The following is a 20,533-nucleotide window of genomic DNA, read 5'->3' as shown; positions in this document are numbered from 1 at the left end:
GCTTGAAGCTGTGTAAAGGGCCCCATTATTCCTGATGGCGGCCCTGCCTGTGATGTATTTCATTTATCTTGCAAATCTGGCCTGTTAGTTGGCCCTGAGGACAGGGTTGATGACCACGGCTGTACAGCATTCACATAATTGCTTTGCAGTAGCGTTTACTGGGACCATTTTGTAGTTTTACATACACTGTATTGTCAAAAGTATTGGGTCGCTTGCCTTTACACGCACATGAAATTTAATGGCATCCCAGTCTTACTCCGTAAGGTTCAATATTGAGCTGGCCCACCCTTTCCAGGCCTTCTCGTCCAACATCAGTGCCTGAATTCACAAATGAGCTTCTGGAAGAATGGTCAAACATTCCCATAGACACACTCCTAAATCTTGTGGACATCCTTCCCAGAAGAGTTGAAGCTGTTACAGTTGCAAAGGGTGGGCCAACTCAATATTGAACCCTACGGACTAAGACTTGTATGCCATTAAAGTTCATGTGCGTGTATGACAGATGTCCCAATACTTTTTACAATATAGTGTATGTGTGGTAAGCTGTTACTTTCTGACATAACCACATCGTCATTTAAGTGCCGAGACAGTAAGGCTAAAATTGTTTTGTACAGTCAGAGACTTCTCATGCCGCGTACACACAATCATTTTTCTTGGCTCTAAAAAATTACGTTTTTCAGGCTCTAGAAAAAAACAATTTTTTTTTTCAACTTGATCATTAAAACGGCCTTGCCTACACACGATCGTGAAAACAAAATGCTCTAGCAAAGCGCGGTGACGTATAACACGTACGACGGCACTATAAAGGGGAAGTTACATGCAGATGACGCCACCCTTGGGGCTGCTTTAGCTGATTTCGTGTTAGTAAAAGACGATTCGCGCTTTTCTGTCTGTTACAGCGTGATGAATGTGCTTACTCCATTACGGACGGTAGTTTTACCAGAACGAGCGCTCCCGTCTCATAACTTGCTTCTGAGCATGTGCAAATTTTTCACGTCGTTAAAGCCCACACACGACCATTTTTTACAACCCGAAAAACGACAACGTTAAAAACGCTGTTAAAAATTAGAGCATGTTCGAATTTTTTTTTTTGCCCATTTTTTAGAACCCGAAAAATGCTCTGAAGCCCACACACGATCGTTTTTAACCCCTTCCCGACCGCCGCATGTACATATACGTCGGCAGAATGCACGTACAGGCACATTGGCGTACCTGTACGTCCCTGCCTAGACGTGGGTCGGGGGTCCGATCGGGACCCCCCCCCCGCGATTTGCGGCGGTCGGGTCCCCTCGGGGAGCGATCCGGGATGACGGCGCGGCTATTTGTTTATAGCCGCTCCGTCGCGATCGCTCCCCGGAGCTGAAGAACGGGGAGAGCCGTGTGTAAACACGGCTTCCCCGTGCTTCACTATGGCGCTGCATCAATCGAGTGATCCCCTTTATAGGGAGACTCGATCGATGACATCATTCCTACAGCCACACCCCCCTACAGTTGTAAACACACACACAGTGTACACCAAATCCTACAGCGCCACCTGTGGTTAACTCACAATAAAGAATGCAATTTAAATGCATTTTTTGCTGTGAAAATGACAATGGTCCCAAAAATGTGTCAAAATTGTCCGAAGTGTCCGCCATAATGTCGCAGTCATGAAACAAATCGCTGATCGCCGCCATTAGTAGTAAAAAAAAAAAAAAAATTATAAAAATGCAATAAAACTATCCCCTATTTTGTAAACGCTATAAATTTTGCGCAAACCAATCGATAAACGCTTATTGCGATTTTTTTTTACCAAAAATAGGTACAAGAATACAGTCCCGAACTGTAAAAACACCTTGGGTCTTTAGGCAGCAATATGGTCCGGGGCTTAAGTGGTTAATGACATTAAAAAACCGTAATTTTTTAGAACCAGAAAAATGATCGTGTGTACGTGGCATCACACAAATTTCCTTCTGGACCGATTCCACTGAAAATGTTATCCTGAAATAGTCCATATTCCTACCGAATAGTGTAATTGGCACAGTATGGTTCTCATGCTTGTTTGATGAGCAGGATATTGTTATGTTGCTTCCTTCTATCATCTTTGCAGTTGATGCAAATAACACTTGTATCATTTCATGCCGGAAATTATAGCACTTTTCTAAGTTCCATTGCATCTGTATAGATAAAGTCATATTTTTAGTCAATCACATGCTGTTGTCATATCTCCAACAGACATTTCGATAACAAACATTTTTGTATTTATTCAACAGTGGGCCAGATTCAGATAGGAGATACGACGGCGTATCTCCTGATACGCCGTCGTATCTCTAAGGCCGGCCGGTCGTATCTATGCGACTGATTCATAGAATCAGTTACGCATAGATATGCCTAAGATCCGACAGGTGTAAGTGACTTACACCGTCGGATCTTAGGCTGCAATTCCAGGCCGGCCGCTAGGTGAATATGCAAATGAGGATTTCCGCCGATTCATAAACGAACGCCCGTCGTTTTTTTTTACGTCGCTTGCGTTTGGCTTTTTCCGGCGTATAGTTACCCCTGCTATGTGAGGGGTATCCTATGTTAAGTATGGCCGTCGTTCCCGCGCCGAGTTTTGAATTTTTACGTCGTTTGCGTACGTCTATTCAGAAAAGAGCTGGACGCAAGTTACGCTCACGCCGAAAACCAATGACGTCCTAGCGACGTCATTTGGAGCAATGCACGCTGGAAAAATTCGCGGACGGCGCATGCGCTGTTTGATCGGCGCGGGGACGCACCTGATTTAAATTGTAGACGCCCCCTAGCCGCGGAATTTGAATTCCGCCGGGGGATTTACGATACGCCGCCGCAAGTTTTGAGGTAAGTGCTTTCTGAATTAAGCACTTGCCTCAAAAACTTCCGCCGGCGGATCGTAAATCAGATAGGTTACGCGGATCTAAAGATCCGCTAACCTATCTGAATCCGGCCCACTGTTTTTTTGCTATATATACGAAAAAATACATTATAACATTTTGCAAGCAGGTAATTTTTCTCCTTCGCTGATGTGCGCTGATGAAGCTGCACTGATGGCCACTGATAGGCTGCACTGATGGGCACTGATGAGGTGGCACTGGTGGGCACTGATGGGGTTGCACTGATAGGCGGCACTGATAGACAGTACTGATGGGCACCAATAGGTGGCACTGATGGGCACTGATGGGCACTGAAAGGTGGCACAGAAGGGCACTGATAGAAACTAGTAGGTGGCACTGATGGGCACTGATTGGCAGCACTGTTGGGATGCACTGATTCAGGACACTGATAATCAGTGCCCTATTTATCAGTGCAGATGTCCCTTTATGTCAAGCCAGTTATCGGCTCTCCTCTCCTCTCCTTGTGTTGTCAGCGTGAGGAGAGGAATGCTGATAACTGGCTTGTGTTTACATCATGATCAGCTGTCATTGGACACAGCTGATGACATGGTAAAGAGCTGCTGCTGTCCTATAACCATATTAGATTCACTATCTCCCTGTCTTCCACCTCCTCTCCCTGCAACCGCCTGACAGTTACCCGAAGAAACCTTTGCCACCTTAACCCTTCTCTTCTCTACTCTGCTATGACAAAATGTAATTCCTGTCCTGCCCCAACCTAGACAACAGTTCACTATCATCCTCCCTAGACAAGCTTGCTCCCCCTTACTACACACAGCATCAGGCCCCAACCTATACAACCTTGGCAAACAGATGACACCAGAAGTCTAAAAAAAACTAGTTGCGCTCTTGAGTGCCTGTTCCGTAAGATTAATGCCGCGTACACATGATCGAAAATTCCGACAAGAAAAGTTTGACATGAGCTTATGGTCGGAAATTCAGACCGTTAGGTAGATTCAGAAAGAGTTAGGCCGGCTTATCTACAGATAAGCCGACCTAACTCTGAATCTAAGCCGGCCTATGTTTAAGTGTATTCTCAAACAGAGATACACTTAAACATACCTAAGATAGGCTGGCTTGCGCCATTCTATCTTAGGTTGCAATGTTTCTTTTGGACGCTAAATGGCGCTTCCATTGTGGCCGGCCTAGATTATGTAAATGAGGGGATACGCCGATTCCCGACGATTTACGAGCGTACGCCGGGCCTACACCGTCGAGTTAAGTTGTTTCCGTACGCGATAGGCCGCCTAAAGTTATTCCACCTATGAGGTGGAATAACAATGTTAAGTATGGCCGCCGTTCCCGCCGCAAGGTTCGAATTTTTTACATCGTTTGCGCAAGTCGTCCGCGAATCGTGATTTACGTTGTTTACGTACGCGTCGAAATCAATAGGCCCGTACGGCCTACTTAGCCGCAATGCGCACTGGGAAATGTAGTCGCGCATGCGCAGTGTAAAAAACGCCAAAAAACGTGAGGTCGAGCCTGATTTCAATACTACACGCCCCCCTCCCAGTCATTTGAATTAGGCGCGCTTACGCCCGCTCGTTTTAGGCTAACCTAAAGGTAAGTGGTTTGAGAATCACTTCTAACCTAAATAATTTAAGGCGGTGTAGCCTAAAAAGAGTAGGCTAGGCCGTCCTAATTTTAGGCCAATCTCTCTATGCTCCATCTGACTTTTTCTGTTGGAATTTCCGACAGCAAAGATTTGAGAGCTGGTTCTCAATTTTTCCCACAAGAAAAGTTCTTGATGGAAATTCCGATCATCTGTATGCAATTCCGTTGCAAACACGCATTCTCGGAATCAATTCGACGCATGCTCAGAATCATTGAACTTAATTTTCTTGGCTCGTTGTAGTGTTGTATGTTACCGCGTTCTTGACAGTCTGAATTTTGTGTGACCGTGTGTATGCAACACAAGTTTGAGCCAACATTCCGTCGGAAAAAAATCTACGGTTTTCTTGTCGGATTTTCCGATCGTGTGTACGCGGCATAAGTCTCAGAAAGACTTCAACCAATATAACTCTGCCGTCCAAAAATACAATTCCTGCCTCCTCACTGCCAAGCAGACCTATTTCATCACTCTCAATAACACCTTCTCATCCAGCCCCATCAACTCTTCTCTAACTTCAACTCTCTACTTCGTCATCCACTGGCTCCACCCACTAACTCACTCACTGCACAGGAGGTCACCAATCACTTCAAAAATAAGATTGATACAATTTGTGATGAAATCTCAACTGTACAGAAATCTTTCTCACTTAACAACCAATGTCCACAGGTACGCTCAAAAACTTCCCATATTCAACCCCACTACTATAGACGAGGTTGCTAAACTTCTTTCTAACGCATACCTAACCACCTTCCCCCTGGACACTGTTCCCACAAATGCTATAGTCACCCTCTGGCTGTATCCTACAATCTCTAACTCATATTTTCAATCTCTCCCTCTCTTCTGGCATCTTCCCCAACTCTCTACAACATGCACTAACCATGCTTAAAAAGCTTTCCCTGGACCCCACCAATCTTAACAACCTACGCTTCATCTCCTTGCTCCCCTTTTACTCCAAACTCCTTGAACATCTGGTCTACAATTAACTGAGCAATCATCTTACTGGGAACAACCTTCTTGACCCCCTTCGCCCTCAAGACTCCACAGAAACTGCTCTTTTAAAACTCAAAAATGATCTACTAAAACCAACTCATACTTCTGGACCACTCCCTCCTCCTCAAAAAACTTGACTCCTTTGGCCTTTGTGACTGTATTCTTCACTGGTTCTCATTCTACCTATACCACCACACCTTTAGTGTCACTTACAACTCTACTTCCTTTTAACCTCTTCCTTTCTCTGCTGGAGTCCCCCAAAGGTTCTGTTCTTGGACCTCTCCTATTCTCAATCTATACCTCCTCCCTTGGTCGGCTGATAGCCTCCCATGGTTTCCAATACTATTTCTACACTGAGGACACTCTAATCTATCTCTCCATCAGTCTCCACACGCATCACTAATTTAATAACAGACATACTAGACTGGATGTCACACTACTTCCCCAAACTCAATCTACCCAAAACCAAGCTCAACATTTTTCTTCCCCCAGGTGCCCCTTCCGCTGACTATCGGTGCCCCTTCTGCTGACTATCGACCTGTCCCTGCATGCCAAGTAGCTAGGTGTAATCCTGGATTCTGAACTCTCCTTTTGGCTCCACATCCAATCAATGTCCAAAGTCTGCCACCTCAACCTTCTAAACACCTTTACAATATGCCCCTTCCAGACCAATGACACCACAAAGCTCCTAATCCACTCCCTGGTCATCTCTTGCCTTGACTACTGCAACTCCCTCCTCGCTGGCTTACCTTGACATAGACAAATGCCAATGCCCCATTCAGTTCATCATGAATGCTGCTGCCAGACTCATCCACCTTACCAACCGCTCAGTGTCTACTACCCCTCTCTGACAATTCTTCCATTGGCTTCTGCTCACCCAACAAACCAAATAAAAAATACTATCAACATCTTACAATGCCATCCACAACTCTGCCCCCAACTACATCACTAACCTAGTCTCAGAATACCAACCTAATCGTCCTCTGTGTTCGTCCTAAGACCTCCTTCTCTCTAGATTCCTTGTCACCTCCTCCCATGCTCACCTCCGGGACTTCTTCTGAGCCTCTTTCATTCTCTGGAGCTCCCTACCCCAATCTGTCCAACTATCTCCTACTCTTTCCACTGTTTTTCAAAGAAGCCTATTCTGCCTTCACCTAACAACTGTATTAAATTGTATTGTAATTGTACTGTCTGCCCTTATACTGTAAAGCACTGCGTAACTTGTTGGTGCTATATAATTCCTGTATAACAATAATTATTATTATTATTTTTGGGACATTTATATGAGAGTGCTTTATTGCTATTGTGTAATTGGTTTGATGATTGATGATTTTTATTTATTTTTGATTAGGTATTGAGTCATCTTTATATGTGGTTCACTATTGACACTATTGTATTAGCACCGTTAATATGTTTCTGGATTGATTAAGATGTGAAAGTTAAGGTAAACACTTAAATAATAAGGAGGATGTCAACTCTAATCACAAAAACATCAGTAACATGAGCATGTGAGCTGTGGCACATGACAGAATTGTTACACTAGCCTAGGTCAAAATATGCACTCACCGATAATGCACCACACTTAGTTTTTCTTTTTGCCTTATTAAACAATCCTATGTATCCTAAGCAAAACATCTAGCTAAGTTACAAGAGAAACAATAATGCTAATATATTAAGAAAACGTTTACCTGAGTTTGGCTTTCCAAACCAATAATTTCAAACCTAAAAGATTCGTAGATAGCCCAGCACCGTACAACAATGGGATCTCCAATTTTAACAAGAATTTCAGGCTGGCTTTGCCCAGGTGTAAGATCTTGAACATAAATACATTAAAAATGGAAAGTGAACTAGTTTATTTTACTACACGTAAAAGTGACAGCAGAATGCAGGTGAAAGTGTAATGCAAGTTGTCATTGATGGTCATGCTACATTTGAATACTAAGAAGGAAATCACTTTTGCCAGCAACAAACCACACTGTCCTAAGTTTCCCTGCAATGTGTTGTGGTTCCTCCTACTGACCCCAACATCACCAGGGATGGACTGGCCATAGGGACTACAGGGAGTTTCCCGGTGGGCCGATGGCTCAGTGGGCCATTTTTTAAAACAGATGCTGCTTGGAGGACTTTTTTTAACGCCCTGGCAGCGCCCAAGTGTGAAAGCACTCAGGCTTTCACACTGGGACTGCAGCAGAAGCGTTTTTCAGTTGCTTTACAGTCGCTATTTTTATCCCAAAAGCGCCTAAAAAACGCCTCAGTGTAAAAAGGGGTCCTACACTCACCCCCTCTCTTTTACACTCACTCTCTTTTTCTTACACTCACCCTCCTCTCACCCGCTTTCCCTCAATCCTCCCTCTCTCTCATTCCCCTCTCATGATTTACAATAATGGATGTAGGGGCCTTTTGGTAGGCGTGATTTTTCGGGGGGGTGGGGGCAGCATTTTATTGAATTAAAGTGGGCCGGTCTGGATGAAGTCCAGGGCCAAATTTTTGTCCCAGTCCAGCCCTGAACATCACTACAGTATAGGACACATTATCTAGAAAATCCACTGAGCACTGTAGAGGAAATAGTACAGCAAAACTTCCAGAAGTGTTGGTTTCAGAAGAATTTATTTAGGGATTTTTCTGATGGTGTGGGTGGCAGGAGAGGTACGCATTCACTTTTTTCTTTTGTGGTGAATATGAATAGCACAATGTGTTACAAGAAAATAAATCTTACATCTTAATAGTTAAAAGTGCAACCAGGTCTCATTCCCATGTTCATTCAAAGCCCCCTTCCCCTTTGTCATATACACAAGTAGTCTGATATTGTTATTACCTATTGTGTGTAGCTGAGCACACTCTCTACCATATGCATTAGTAGCACAGCATGTATCATTGTGACCCATAAGACATATGGCTTTTACTTCACGCTGAACTCGCATAATTTTGTAGTTATCTGTCTCGAATGATGACACCAAGCCTTCATCTTCACACCTGGATTAATGAGAACCAAAACAGCAAAAAGTATAAATGATTTGGAGGCTGGAATGGGCCTATTTTTAATAGAAGCGGCCATCTTTGCCATTGTAAAAAACCTAACAATGTATGGAGGTGATGGCAACATTTTTAAGCACTGACTTATAGAAATCTTCCTATCATCTTTAATGGGCTATTGTTCATTACTCAATGATGGACAGCATACACAAATTCCATGTTTTTGTTATTTTTTATGTTTTTATTGTACCGGTATATGTTTATAGGATGACATCTAGAGGAGTAAGTTACATTTTCACATGGATGAGCAAGTATGGGGTGGAGAAACTTGACTTGCCTGCACAGTCTTGACCTCAACCCGATAGAACACCTTTAGGATGAATTAGAGTGGAGACTGCAAGCCAGGACTTCTCATCCACATCAGTGCCTGACCTCACAAATGCGCTTCTAAAAGAATGGTCAAACATTCCCAAAGACACACTCCTAAACCTTGTGGACAGTCTTCCCAGAAGAGTGAAAGCTGTAATAGCTGCAAAGGGTGGGCCACCTCAATATTAAACCCTACGGACTAAGACTGGGATGCCAATAAAGTTCATGTGCGTGTAAAGGCAGGCGTCCCAATAATTTTGATAATATAGTGTATTTTTGTTATATGTGATCCTGTTCCTGAATTTTGATATGGTTCTGCATTCATTTAAGTTTGTAAGTTAAAGGAAAACTCACATTCATAACCAACCAATAACATATTTGTTGTATATTCCTAATTTTAGCATTTATTTTTAATTGCCTTTTATTTAGGTCTTCTTTAATTTTTTTAAACTTTAGAACAGAAGGGCAAAGTAGTACTCTACTCTGATAGCAATTGGTTCTTAGCTCACTTTTGAAAAATAGAAAGGGACTGAGTGTGAATTCTCCATTTCTTTTCTCTGAGGCATAATAAACATAGTAAATTGGAACAAATATACTCTCTGTGTACCAAACTTTTCCTGATTCCCTCAATCTCTGTGACTGGTCCCCTGCATCTTCTGTGAAAGTTGTGACAGGCTGTGATAGCACTCCATCATCCTCATTGTACCATACAGGATAAATGTTCCTGTATGGTATGCAATGATGCTGAGGCTTTGGGTTGAGGAGGAGAGCAGTGTGGCTGGCTGGAACATGGAAACATAGAAGTAAAAGTGGTAATTTCCCCCCAGCAGTGCAAGGGTGGACTTTTCCCTTTCCTGGAGGTGGGCTGTATTCTGTATGTCTCTTTATACTCATGACAATGTCAGGAATATACTGGGACTTCAGGTTCTACATAGAAAGTATTCCACATTATTAAAAATAACCATTTTTGTTAAGATATGGTGTGTGTGTGTGTGTGTGTGTAATGCATCCATGTGGAGCCTGAAAAGTGCAGTCCACTCTGACTTCCAGGGGGGGGGGGCAATTGACCCCCCTTGCCCTATGGAGCGGACGCCCATGCATAGGGTGGCAGTGGCACTGAATGGCAGATCCATGGCCTGGAGTGATTACACCTAAGAATATGATGCTGGTTGTGTGGGCAGCTGGTTATAGGCAATGCATGAGTGTTATTACACATAATCCTAGCCTCCAATTTGATTGCAGTATTGATGGCACAGTTTTAAATGTTATAAATCATGTCTATGACTTGTCAACAATTTGTCTTACCTGTGATCGCATCTGGTGTCAAATTCCCATCGGACCTCGGGAGCAGGAAACCCCTCTGATATACATCTCACCTTGTTTCCCTCTGCAGTGAAATATGGCTTCCGTGGCTTACCTAAAACAGAGTGTAAATTTAATTGAGTCTCTAGATGAGGTATGTATTGTGGTCAGGGCCGCCATCAGGAATTGTGGGGCCCGCCCCTTACACAGCTTCAGGGATTGGCCCCCTGGAGCAGAGAACCGGGGGTGCCACCGCTAATTGAGAAGCGGGGGGGCTGTGAATGGAGAAGCTGGGGGTGCCGTGATTTGGGGGGGGGGGGGGGGGTTGCCCTGGGGACCTCTGGGCCCCTTACAAAAAAATAAATAAAATATATATTTAAAAAAATGTTGAGGTAGCCATCCGAGGCCCTGGGGACCTCTGTGGCCCCTGGGAACCTATGGGTCCTTTAATAAAAACAAACAACAAATAAATATATAAAAATATATTAAACATCCGGGGCCCTGGGGACCTCCGGGGCCCTTACAAAAAAAAGGGGGGTTGCCATCCTGGGCCCTAGGGACCGCCGGGACCCTTACAAGTGTACTGCCTGTACCGCCCTGATGGCGGCCCTGATTGTAGTTACAGTAATCAGTCCTGATTTATTGGCAAAGCCTAAAAGAAAACTATCCTCAGAAAGGTTAAAGCTCTTTACTGAGACTGCAGTTTATTGCTCACAGCCAGAAACCCAACCAGTCCTGAAATTCATCCCTACACCAAAACAGAGATAAAGTCTAGGGACCAGATTCAGGTAGCTTGGCGCATCTTTGTGTGGGCGTAGCACATCTCATATGCGCTACGCCAACGTAACATTGAGAGGCAAGAGCAGTATTCACAAAGCACTCGCTCCCTACGTTGCGCCAGCATAACGTAAATTGGCCGGCGTAAGCCCGCCTAATTCAAAGTAGGAAGGAAGTGGGCGTGATCCATTTAAATGAAGCTTGACCCCATGCAAATGATGGGCCGAATGAACAGAGCATGCACCGTTTCCGTGGACGCATCCCAGTGCGCATGCACATTGAAAATTGAAAATACTCCATAAGATACGTTGAATCACTGCCTACGACGTGACGTAACCTACGAAAGTGGCTGGCTTTGCTATCCCTCTTTTTCCGGTATCTGACGTGTGTGTGAGAGCGGTGGTCGGGAGCGGTGACGTGTCTCGGGAAGAGTCTTCAGAGCTGAGAGCGGCGGTGGTCAGTCAGTCCGAGAAGAGAGCGCGGCGCCTGCACACCGCTCCGAGCCGCCAACATGGGCAGAGAGAGATGAGTCTGATGTAGAAGACTGGTGAAATTGGAGAGAGATTGACAGCATATCCCGGATCCCTTAAAGTGGCTTATATGTTTATATGCCTGACTAACTTCTTGCTTTGGTAAGCAGTTAGAATATAAGTGGTGGGGGATTCTGTCATCTGCTATACAGATTCACAAAATCATCTGGATATCTAATTTCACCCATTCGGAGAACTTTCTGTCACATTTGTGAATTTTCTGCGACTCATCCTTCTTATGGACTTTTGCACATATTTTTTTCACTTGCTTTTTCATATTGCACTGGTGTTTTGTGTGCATCACATACAGCATAATTGATATTTATGTTGATTCATGTTACAGCGCAGCTTTACCTTTTCTATGTGACGTAACCTACGCCCAGCCCTATTCACGTACTACTACGTAAACGACGTAAAATACGACGGCTGTTCCCTGGTCCATACCTTAACATGACTTACCCCTGCTTTAGGAGGGATAACTTTACGCCGGACGTAAGCCTTACGTAAACCGCGTATATGAATGCGCCGGGCGCAAGTACGTTCGTGAATCGGCGTATCTCCCTCATTTGCATATTTGAATCATAAATCAATGGAAGCGCCCCTTGCGGCCAGCGTAAATATGCGCCCACGATACGACGGCGTAGGAAACTTACGTCGGTCGGAAGAAGCCTATTTTCAGGCGTATCTAGTTCTGTGGGCATGGCGCACAGATACGGAGGCGCACATTTACACTTACGCGGCGTATCTCGAGATACGTTGGCGTAAGTGCTACGTGAATCCGGGCCAATGACAGTATTATTAATATTACCATTATTGTAACTCACAGCCAGAAATGTATCCAATTATCTAACCTTACACTAAGAATAGAAGGAACACCACAATCCCTACATGCGGTGTCGATTCCCACTACTGCCCGGGTTTCCCCCGTGTTGACCCCCTTGCCCCACAGTGCTGCTGGCTTCCCCCCTCTCCTCTCCCCCAGCTGCTGTGGGGGGATGTTTCAGGATGGAGAGCACAGGAAGGGGCTAGTAAATACAGTATCTCACAAAAGTGAGTACACTCCTCACATTTTTGTAAATATTTTATTATATCTTTTCATGTGACAACACTGAAGAAATTACACTTTTCTACAATGTAAAGTAGTGAGTGTACAGCTTGTATAACAGTGTACATTTTCTGTCCCCTCAAAATAACTCAACACACAGCCATTAATGTCTAAACCGCTGGCAACAGAAGTGAGTACACCCCTAAGTGAAAATGTCCAAATTGGCTCAAAGTGTCAATATTTTGTGTGGCCACCATTATTTTCCAGCACTACCTTAACCCTCCTGGGCATGGAGTTCACCAGAGCTTCACAGGTTGCCACTGGAGTCCTCTTTCACTCCTCCATAACATCACAGAGCTGGTGGATGTTAGAGACCTTCCCCTCAAAATAACTCAACACACAGCAATTAATGTCTAAATCGCTGGCAACAAAAATGAGTACACCCTTAAGTGAAACTGTATAAATTGGGCCCAATTAGCCATTTTTCCTCTCCGGTGTCATGTGACTCGTTAGTGTTACAAGGTCTTAGGTTTAATATTGGGAGCAGGTGTGTTAAATTTGGTGTTATCGCTCTCACTCTCTCATAATGGTCACTGGAAGTTCAACATGGCACCTCATGGCAAAAAACTCTCTGAGGATCTGAAAAAAAAGAATTGTTGCTCTACATAAAGATGACCTAGGCTATAAGAAGTTTGCCAAGACCCTGCATATCCAGAGGTGCTGCCAGCACTGCTGCAGAGGTTGAAGGAGTGGGGGATCAGCCTATCAGTGCTCATACCAAACGCTAAACAACGCATCAAATTGGTCTGCATTGCTGTCGTCCCAGAAGGAAGCCTCTTCTAAAGATGATGCACAAGAAAGGCCACAAAAAGTTTGCTTAAGACAAGCAGACTAAGGACATGGATTACTGGAACCATGTCCTGTGGTCTGATGAGCCCAAGATAAACGTACTGTATTTGGTTCAGATGGTGTCAAGCGTGTGTGGCGGCAACCAGGTGAGGAGTACAAAGACAAGTGTGTCTTGCCTACAGTCAAGCATGGTGGTGGGAGTGTCATGGTCTGGGGCTGCATGAGTGCTGCTGGCACTGGGGAGATACAGTTCATTGAGGGAACCATGAATGCCAACATGTACTGTGACATACTGAAGCAGAGCATGATCCCCTTCCTTTCAGAGACTGAGGCCTTGCACTAACAGGGGCCTCACGGTTGCCTAATTTGCCTAATGTGTTAGCGGGAGTGCGAGGGAATGTCCCCCACTCGGTGTCCCCAGGGCCGTCTCTCTGGCCGCTACAACTTTTTCCCTGCCAGGAGCGGACAGTTCCCTTGAGCACTGCCCGAGGTGAGGTCCCAGGGTCAGTGGGTAGCTCCATCATCTACTCCCCTCCTCTGTCTCCTCCCTTTCTGCCGGGCTCTGCGATCTCCCGCCATGTGCAGAGCCCAGAAAATGCCAGCAGCGGCCATGCAGCTCGCATTCACTCTAAAGGTGATGGACTGGCCAAGCATGTCTTCAGACCTAAACCCTATTGAGCATCTGTGGGGCATCCTCAAATGAAAGGTGGAGGAGCGCAAGGTCTCCAACATTCCACCAGCTCTGTGATGTCGTCATGGAGGAATGGAAGAGGACTCCAGTGGCAATCGGCGAAGCTCTGGTGAACTCCATGCCCAAGCGAATTAAGGCAGTGCTGGAATATAATGGTGGCCACACAAAATATTGACACTTTGGGCCCAATTTGGACATTTTCACTTAGGGGTGTACTCACTTTTGTTGCCAGTGGTTTAGAAATTAATGGCTGTGTGTGAAGCCTCGTACACACGGCCGAGGAACTCGACGTGCCAAACACATCGAGTTCCTCGGCCAGTTCAGCACTGAAGCCGCCGAGGAGCTCGGCGGGACGAGAGCTCCCATAGAACAACGAGGAAATAGAGAACATGTTCTCTATTTCCTCGTCGAGCTCCTCGTCGGCTTCCTCGGCTGAAAGTGTACACACGACCAGTTTCCTCGGCAGAATTCAGCCAGAAACTCGGTCGGAAGCTGAATTCTGCCGAGGAAACTGGTCGTGTGTACGGGGCCTTAGTCATTTTGAGTGGACAGGAAATCTACACTTTTATGCAATTACTATTATATTACTATTACTATATACAGGTGCATCTCATAAAACTTGATTATCATCAAAAAGTTAATTTATTTCAGTAATTCAATTCAAAGAGTGAAACTCATATTTTATGCGCTACACACATAGTGATATATTTTAATCATTTCTTTCCTAGAATTTTGATGATTATGGCCTACAGCTAGTTAAAACCCCAAATTCTGTATTTCAGAAAAATTGAATATTACTTAAAGCGGTTCTCCACCCTAAAGTGAACCCTCCCCCCCTCCGGTGTCACATTTGACACCTTTCAGGTGGGAGGGGGGTGCAGATACCTGTCTAAAGACAGGTATTTGCACCCACTTCCGGCCACACGATACGGGCAAAAGACGGGCATTCCGTCACATCCCGTCTGTCGCCCGTTGTGTGCTGGGAACACTCGGCTCCCAGCACACAGCGGGAGCCAATCGGCTGGCGCGGCGCGACTCGCGCATGCGCCGTAGGGAACCGGGCAGTGAAGCCGCAGCGCTTCACTTCCTGGTTCCCTGAGCGTGGATGGCGGGGGGAGCAGCAGAGAGACGAGCGATCGCTCGTGCTCTGCTGCAATCGACGCTGGACTCCAGGACAGGTAAGTGTCCTAATATTAAAAGTCAGCAGCTGCAGTATTTGTAGCTGCTGGCTTTTAATATTATTTTCCCGTGGCACATCCGCTTTAAGACCAGTAAAAACAGGGGGCCAGATTAATGTACCTGCGCTGCGGCGTAACGTAACTCCTTCAGCGCAAGTGCCTGATTCACCAAGCACTTGCGTGTAAACTTACGGCGGTGTAACGTAAAGCCATCCGGCGCAAGCCCGCCTAATTCAAATGGGGCGTGTACTATTTAAATTAGGCGCGCTCCCGCGCCGAACGTTCTGCGCATGCTCCGTGTGAAAATTTCCCGCTGTGCTTTGCGCAAAATTACAGCGCCCCGACGTGTTTTTTGAACGGCGACGTGCGTAACGTACTTTCGTATTCCCGGACGTCTTATGCAAAAAAAATAAAAAATTGAAATTCAACACGGGAACGACGGCCATACTTTAACATGGCTGGTCTAAATCTAAGCCATGAAATAGCAGGCTTAAGATTGCGACGGGAAAAACCGACTAGCGACGACGTAAGAGAATGCGACGAACGCGCGTACCTTCGTGGATCGCCGTAAACAGCTAATTTGCATACCCGACGCTGGAAAATGACGCAAACTCCACCCAGCGGCCGCCGGAGAATTACACCTACGATCCGAAGGCGTACGAAGCCGTACGCCTGTCGGATCTATGCCAAAAGCTGTCGTATCTTGGTTTGAGGATTCCAAATCAAGATACGACGCGGCAAATTTGAAAATACGCCGGCGTATCAGTCGATACGCCCGCGTATTTCTGCTGTGAATCTGGCCCAGGATTTTTAATACAGAAATGTTGGCTTTCACGAAAAGTATGTCCATATACAGTATAGTATGCACTCAATACTTGGCTGGGGCTCCTTTTGTATGAATTACTGCATCAATGTGGTGTGGCATGGAGGCGATCAGCCTGTGGCAATGCTGAGGTGTGATGGAAGCCCAGGTTGATAGTGGACTTCAGCTCATCTCATCATTGGGTCTGGTGTCTCCCTACCTCTACCAACACCAGCAGATGACATGGCTCGCCAAATCAGCACGGACTGTGGACAATTTTGCATTATATTTGGAAATCAAGGTCCCAGAGTTTGGAGAAAGACTGGAGAGGCACAGAATCCAAGTTGCATGAGGTCCAGTGTGAAGTTTCCACAGTCCGTGATTATTAGCTTTATGGAGATGCTGATTTCATTTTCCAGCAGGACTTGGCACCTGCCCACACTGCCAAAAGTATCAATACCTGGTTTAATGATCACCGTATCACTGTGCTTGATTGGCCAGCAAACCCATCTGACCTAAACTCCATAGAGAATCTGTGGGGTATTGTCAAGAGGAAGATGAGAGACACCAGACCCAACAATGCAGACGAGTTGAAGGCCGCTATCAAAGCAACCTGGGCTTCCATAACACCTCAGCAGTGCCACAGGATGATTGCCTCCATGCCACACCACATTGGTGCAGTAATTCATGCAAAAGGAGAACCAACTAAGTATTGAGGTCATACTATACTGTACATGGATATACTTTTCACTAAGCCAACATTTCTGTAATAAAAATCCTTTTTTTATTGGATTTATGTAATAATCAGATTTTCTTAACTACATTTTACTAGCTGTAAGCCATAATCATCAAAATTAAAAGAAACAAATGCTTGAAATATATCACGTTGTGTGTAATGAGTCTATATAATATATGAGTTTAACAATTTGAATTGAATTATTTAAATAAATACATTTTTTTGTTGATATTCTAATTTTATGAGATGCATGGTATTTTCTGTTTATTACTTCTGCATGGTGGTTGAGAGATTGTTCTTCCCTAGCAAAGTGTAGGCAGCTGCAGTCTACTTTCTCCAGGTGGCAGTAGCAATGCGGGTGAAGGGGGAAGTCAAGAGGAAACTAGTTCCTTTACAGTTTCCTTCGTCAGAGGTAGGCACCTAACCAATTGGCTGCTAGCATCCCATGTACATTAGGTTTTATAGGCGAAATAAGGGTAACAGTAACCAAGCTTTTTAAAGTAAATCTTGGAATATTCCAAATTCCTGACAGGTTCATCTTAACCACTTCCCGACCGCCGCATGTATATGTACGTCCACAGAATGGCACGTACAGGCAAATGGGCGTACAGGTACGTCCTTGCCTTTCCGCGATCGGGACCCCCCCCGCGCTACATGCGGCGGTCAGATTCCCGCGGGGAGCGATCCGGGACAACGGCGCGGCTATTCGTTTATAGCCGCTCCATCGCGATCGCTCCCCGGAGCTGAAGAACGGGGAGAGCCGTATGTAAACACGGCTTCCCCGTGCTTCACTGTGGCGGCAGCATCGATCGAGTGATCCCTTTTATAGGGAGACTCGATCGATGATGTCAGTCCTACAGCCACACCCCCCTACAGTTGTAAACACACACTAGGTGAACCCTAACTCCTACAGCGCCCCCCTGTGGTTAACTCCCAAACTGCAACTGTCATTTTCACAATAAACAATGCAATTTAAATGCATTTTTTGCTGTGAAAAGGACAATGGTCCCAAAAATGTGTCAAAATTGTCCGAAGTGTCCGCCATAATGCCGCAGTCACGAAAAAAATCGCTGATCGCCGCATGTATATGTACGTCCACAGAATGGCACGTACAGGCAAATGGGCGTACAGGTACGTCCTTGTTTTTCCGCGGGTCCGATGGGGACCCCCCCGCTACATGCGGTGGTCAGATTCCCGCGGGGAGCGATCCGGGACGACGGCGCGGCTATTCGTTTATAGCCGCTCCATCGCGATCGCTCCCTGGAGCTGAAGAACGGGGTGAGCCGTATGTAAACACGGCTTCCCCGTGCTTCACTGTGGCGGCTGCATCGATCGAGTGATCCCTTTTATAGGGAGACTCGATCGATGACGTCAGTCCTACAGCCACACCCCCCTACAGTTGTAAACACACACTAGGTGAACCCTAACTCCTACAGCGCCCCCCTGTGGTTAACTCCCAAACTGCAACTGTCATTTTCACAATAAACAATGCAATTTAAATGCATTTTTTGCTGTGAAAATGAAAATGGTCACAAAAATGTGTCAAAATTGTCCGAAGTGTCTGCCATAATGCCGCAGTCACGAAAAAAATCGCTGATCGCCGCCATTAGTAGTAAAAAAAAAAAAAATAATAAAACTATCCCCTATTTTGTAAACGCTATAAATTTTGCGCAAACCAATCGATAAACGCTTATTGCGATTTCTTTTACCAAAAATAGGTAGAAGAATACGTATCGGCCTAAACTGAGGGAAAAAAAATGTTATATATGTTTTTGGGGGAGATTTATTACAGCAAAAAGTCAAAAATATTGCATTTTTTTCAAAATTGTCGCTCTATTTTTGTTTATAGCACAAAAAATAAAAACCGCAGAGGTGATCAAATACCACCAAAAGAAAGCTCTATTTGTGGGAAAAAAGGACGCCAATTTTGTTTGGGAGCCACGTCGCACGACCGTGCAATTGTCAGTTAAAGCGACGCAGTGCCGAATTGTAAAAACGCCTTTGGGCATTTAGCAGCATATTGGTCCGGGGCTTAAGTGGTTAAATAGATATGACCTCACCTCTTACTATGACTTCAAAGTGTACGGTGTAATTTATGTTTCTATGCTGAATCAATAGCTTGTATCTTCCAGCTTGCTTTTCGGTGACTCTTCCCAAATCCAAACAAAGTATACTACTGCAGAAAAAAAAATATCACAGTTAATAACTATTTCTGGTGAAATTTCGTTCTATTAGTATGACGAGCCTTGTCTTAATTTTGATTCAGCTATAGAGGGATAACATACATGCATAGGATCCCAATACAACACAGAGAGCAAGTCACAAACATCTGCCAATCACTTCTACTAAGATGCATGTTCCAGTATCATATGTAAGAGGTGGAGAGATACATTAAAGTGATTGTAAAGGCAGAAGGTTTTTTATCTTAATGTATTCTATGCATTAGGATAAAAAGCCTTCTGTGTGCAACAGCCCCCCTAATACTTACTTGAGCCGTATCTCGATCCAGCACTTTTGCACGAGAGACTCGGCTGTCTGTAACTCTCCCTCCTCATTGGCTGAGAGAGCAGTGAAGCACCATTGGCTCCCGTTGCTGTCAAAGTCAGTGAGCCAACGGGGAGAGAGAGGGGGTGGGTCTCTGAATGGGCACAGGGAGCAGCGTCTCAGCTCAGGTGCCCCTATAGCAAGCTGCTTGTTGTGAGGGCACTGAACAGGAGGGAGGGGCCAGGAGTGCCAAAGAGGACCTGAGAAGAGGAGCATCTGGGCTGCTCTGTGCAAAACCACTGCACAGAGCAGGTAAGCAAAACATGTTTGTTATTTTTAACAAAGACATTTTTTTGACTTTAGTATCACTTAGGAACTAAAGTGTGGACAGCCTATTGCATTAGGGTGTACACCCCAAAGCTCAAACACACATTATCAATAACTCATGATGTTCATTCAGAAAGGGAAGGGGCCGGTAAATTACAGATTTACCAGCCCCTTCCCGCACTCATCCTAAAACAGCCAGCAGAAGAGGAGAGGAGGGAGGCCGGAAGCTCCACGTGGAAAAGAGGGGGTAGGACAGTAGGGTGAATCTGTGCTACACAGGGTGATAAGGGTGTGCATGGGCACACCTGGCACACCCTGTGAGCACTCCTATACTTTACAGACAAGAAAGCTGCAATCTTAGCCTCTGTTTGAGCTGCAGTTCCCATGGTGATACACATGTGATCAGTTATGATACCAGCCATTTGATGGTTTAAAAGTTTGAATAAGTGCACAAGCAAATCTGACCATTAGCATTTTATGGCATGCCTTAAATGTAATTTCCACTGTAACAGCACAAAGGTTTCTGGAGATCTACTGGTATAAAATTATATTTTAAAGTAGCCCATGAGATTTTTCAGTAAATTCATTTATTTCCACATTTATGTAAACGACCAAGCACTGTGGTTTCTTCCACCAGTCTCTCCATTACTATGTTCTCCACAGAACAGTAACGTAGGGGCTGGTGGAAGAAACCACATACTCTTTGGGGGACCAAGAATCCAAAACTCACAAAGGTGTGCCAGATGAACATTCTCTTGGCATCATAGTTCTTGAAGACACCAAAAAGCAATACAGGTAAGTACAGTGGAACCTCGGATTACAAGCATAATCCGTTCCAGCAGAATACTCGTAATCCAAAGTACTCGCATATCAAAGCGAGTTTCCCCATAGAAGTCAATGGAAACGAAAATATTTTTTTCCGTATTGACTTCAATGGCATGCAATACCGCATGTGGCCAGAGGTGGGGGGCACCGGAGAC

The 20,533-nt window shown here is 45.0% G+C and overlaps 1 protein-coding gene across 1 annotated transcript in view; it reads right to left on the bottom strand.

Moving 5' to 3' along the window:
* FLT3 (fms related receptor tyrosine kinase 3) overlaps positions 1 to 20,533 on the bottom strand; it is a 155,446-nt gene that overhangs the window by 73,035 nt on the left and 61,878 nt on the right. The window contains exons 4-8 of the mRNA XM_040340472.1: positions 18,803 to 18,918; positions 10,138 to 10,249; positions 8,306 to 8,463; positions 7,179 to 7,303; positions 2,003 to 2,156 (exon numbers count right to left, since the gene is read on the bottom strand). Coding sequence (XP_040196406.1) covers positions 2,003 to 2,156; positions 7,179 to 7,303; positions 8,306 to 8,463; positions 10,138 to 10,249; positions 18,803 to 18,918 — 665 coding nt within the window. The remainder of the gene's footprint in view (positions 1 to 2,002; positions 2,157 to 7,178; positions 7,304 to 8,305; positions 8,464 to 10,137; positions 10,250 to 18,802; positions 18,919 to 20,533) is intronic.

Source organism: Rana temporaria, chromosome 2 (assembly GCF_905171775.1).
Source record: "Rana temporaria chromosome 2, aRanTem1.1, whole genome shotgun sequence".
Taxonomy (NCBI): domain Eukaryota; kingdom Metazoa; phylum Chordata; class Amphibia; order Anura; family Ranidae; genus Rana; species Rana temporaria.
This window is presented reverse-complemented; position numbering and strand designations above follow the sequence as displayed.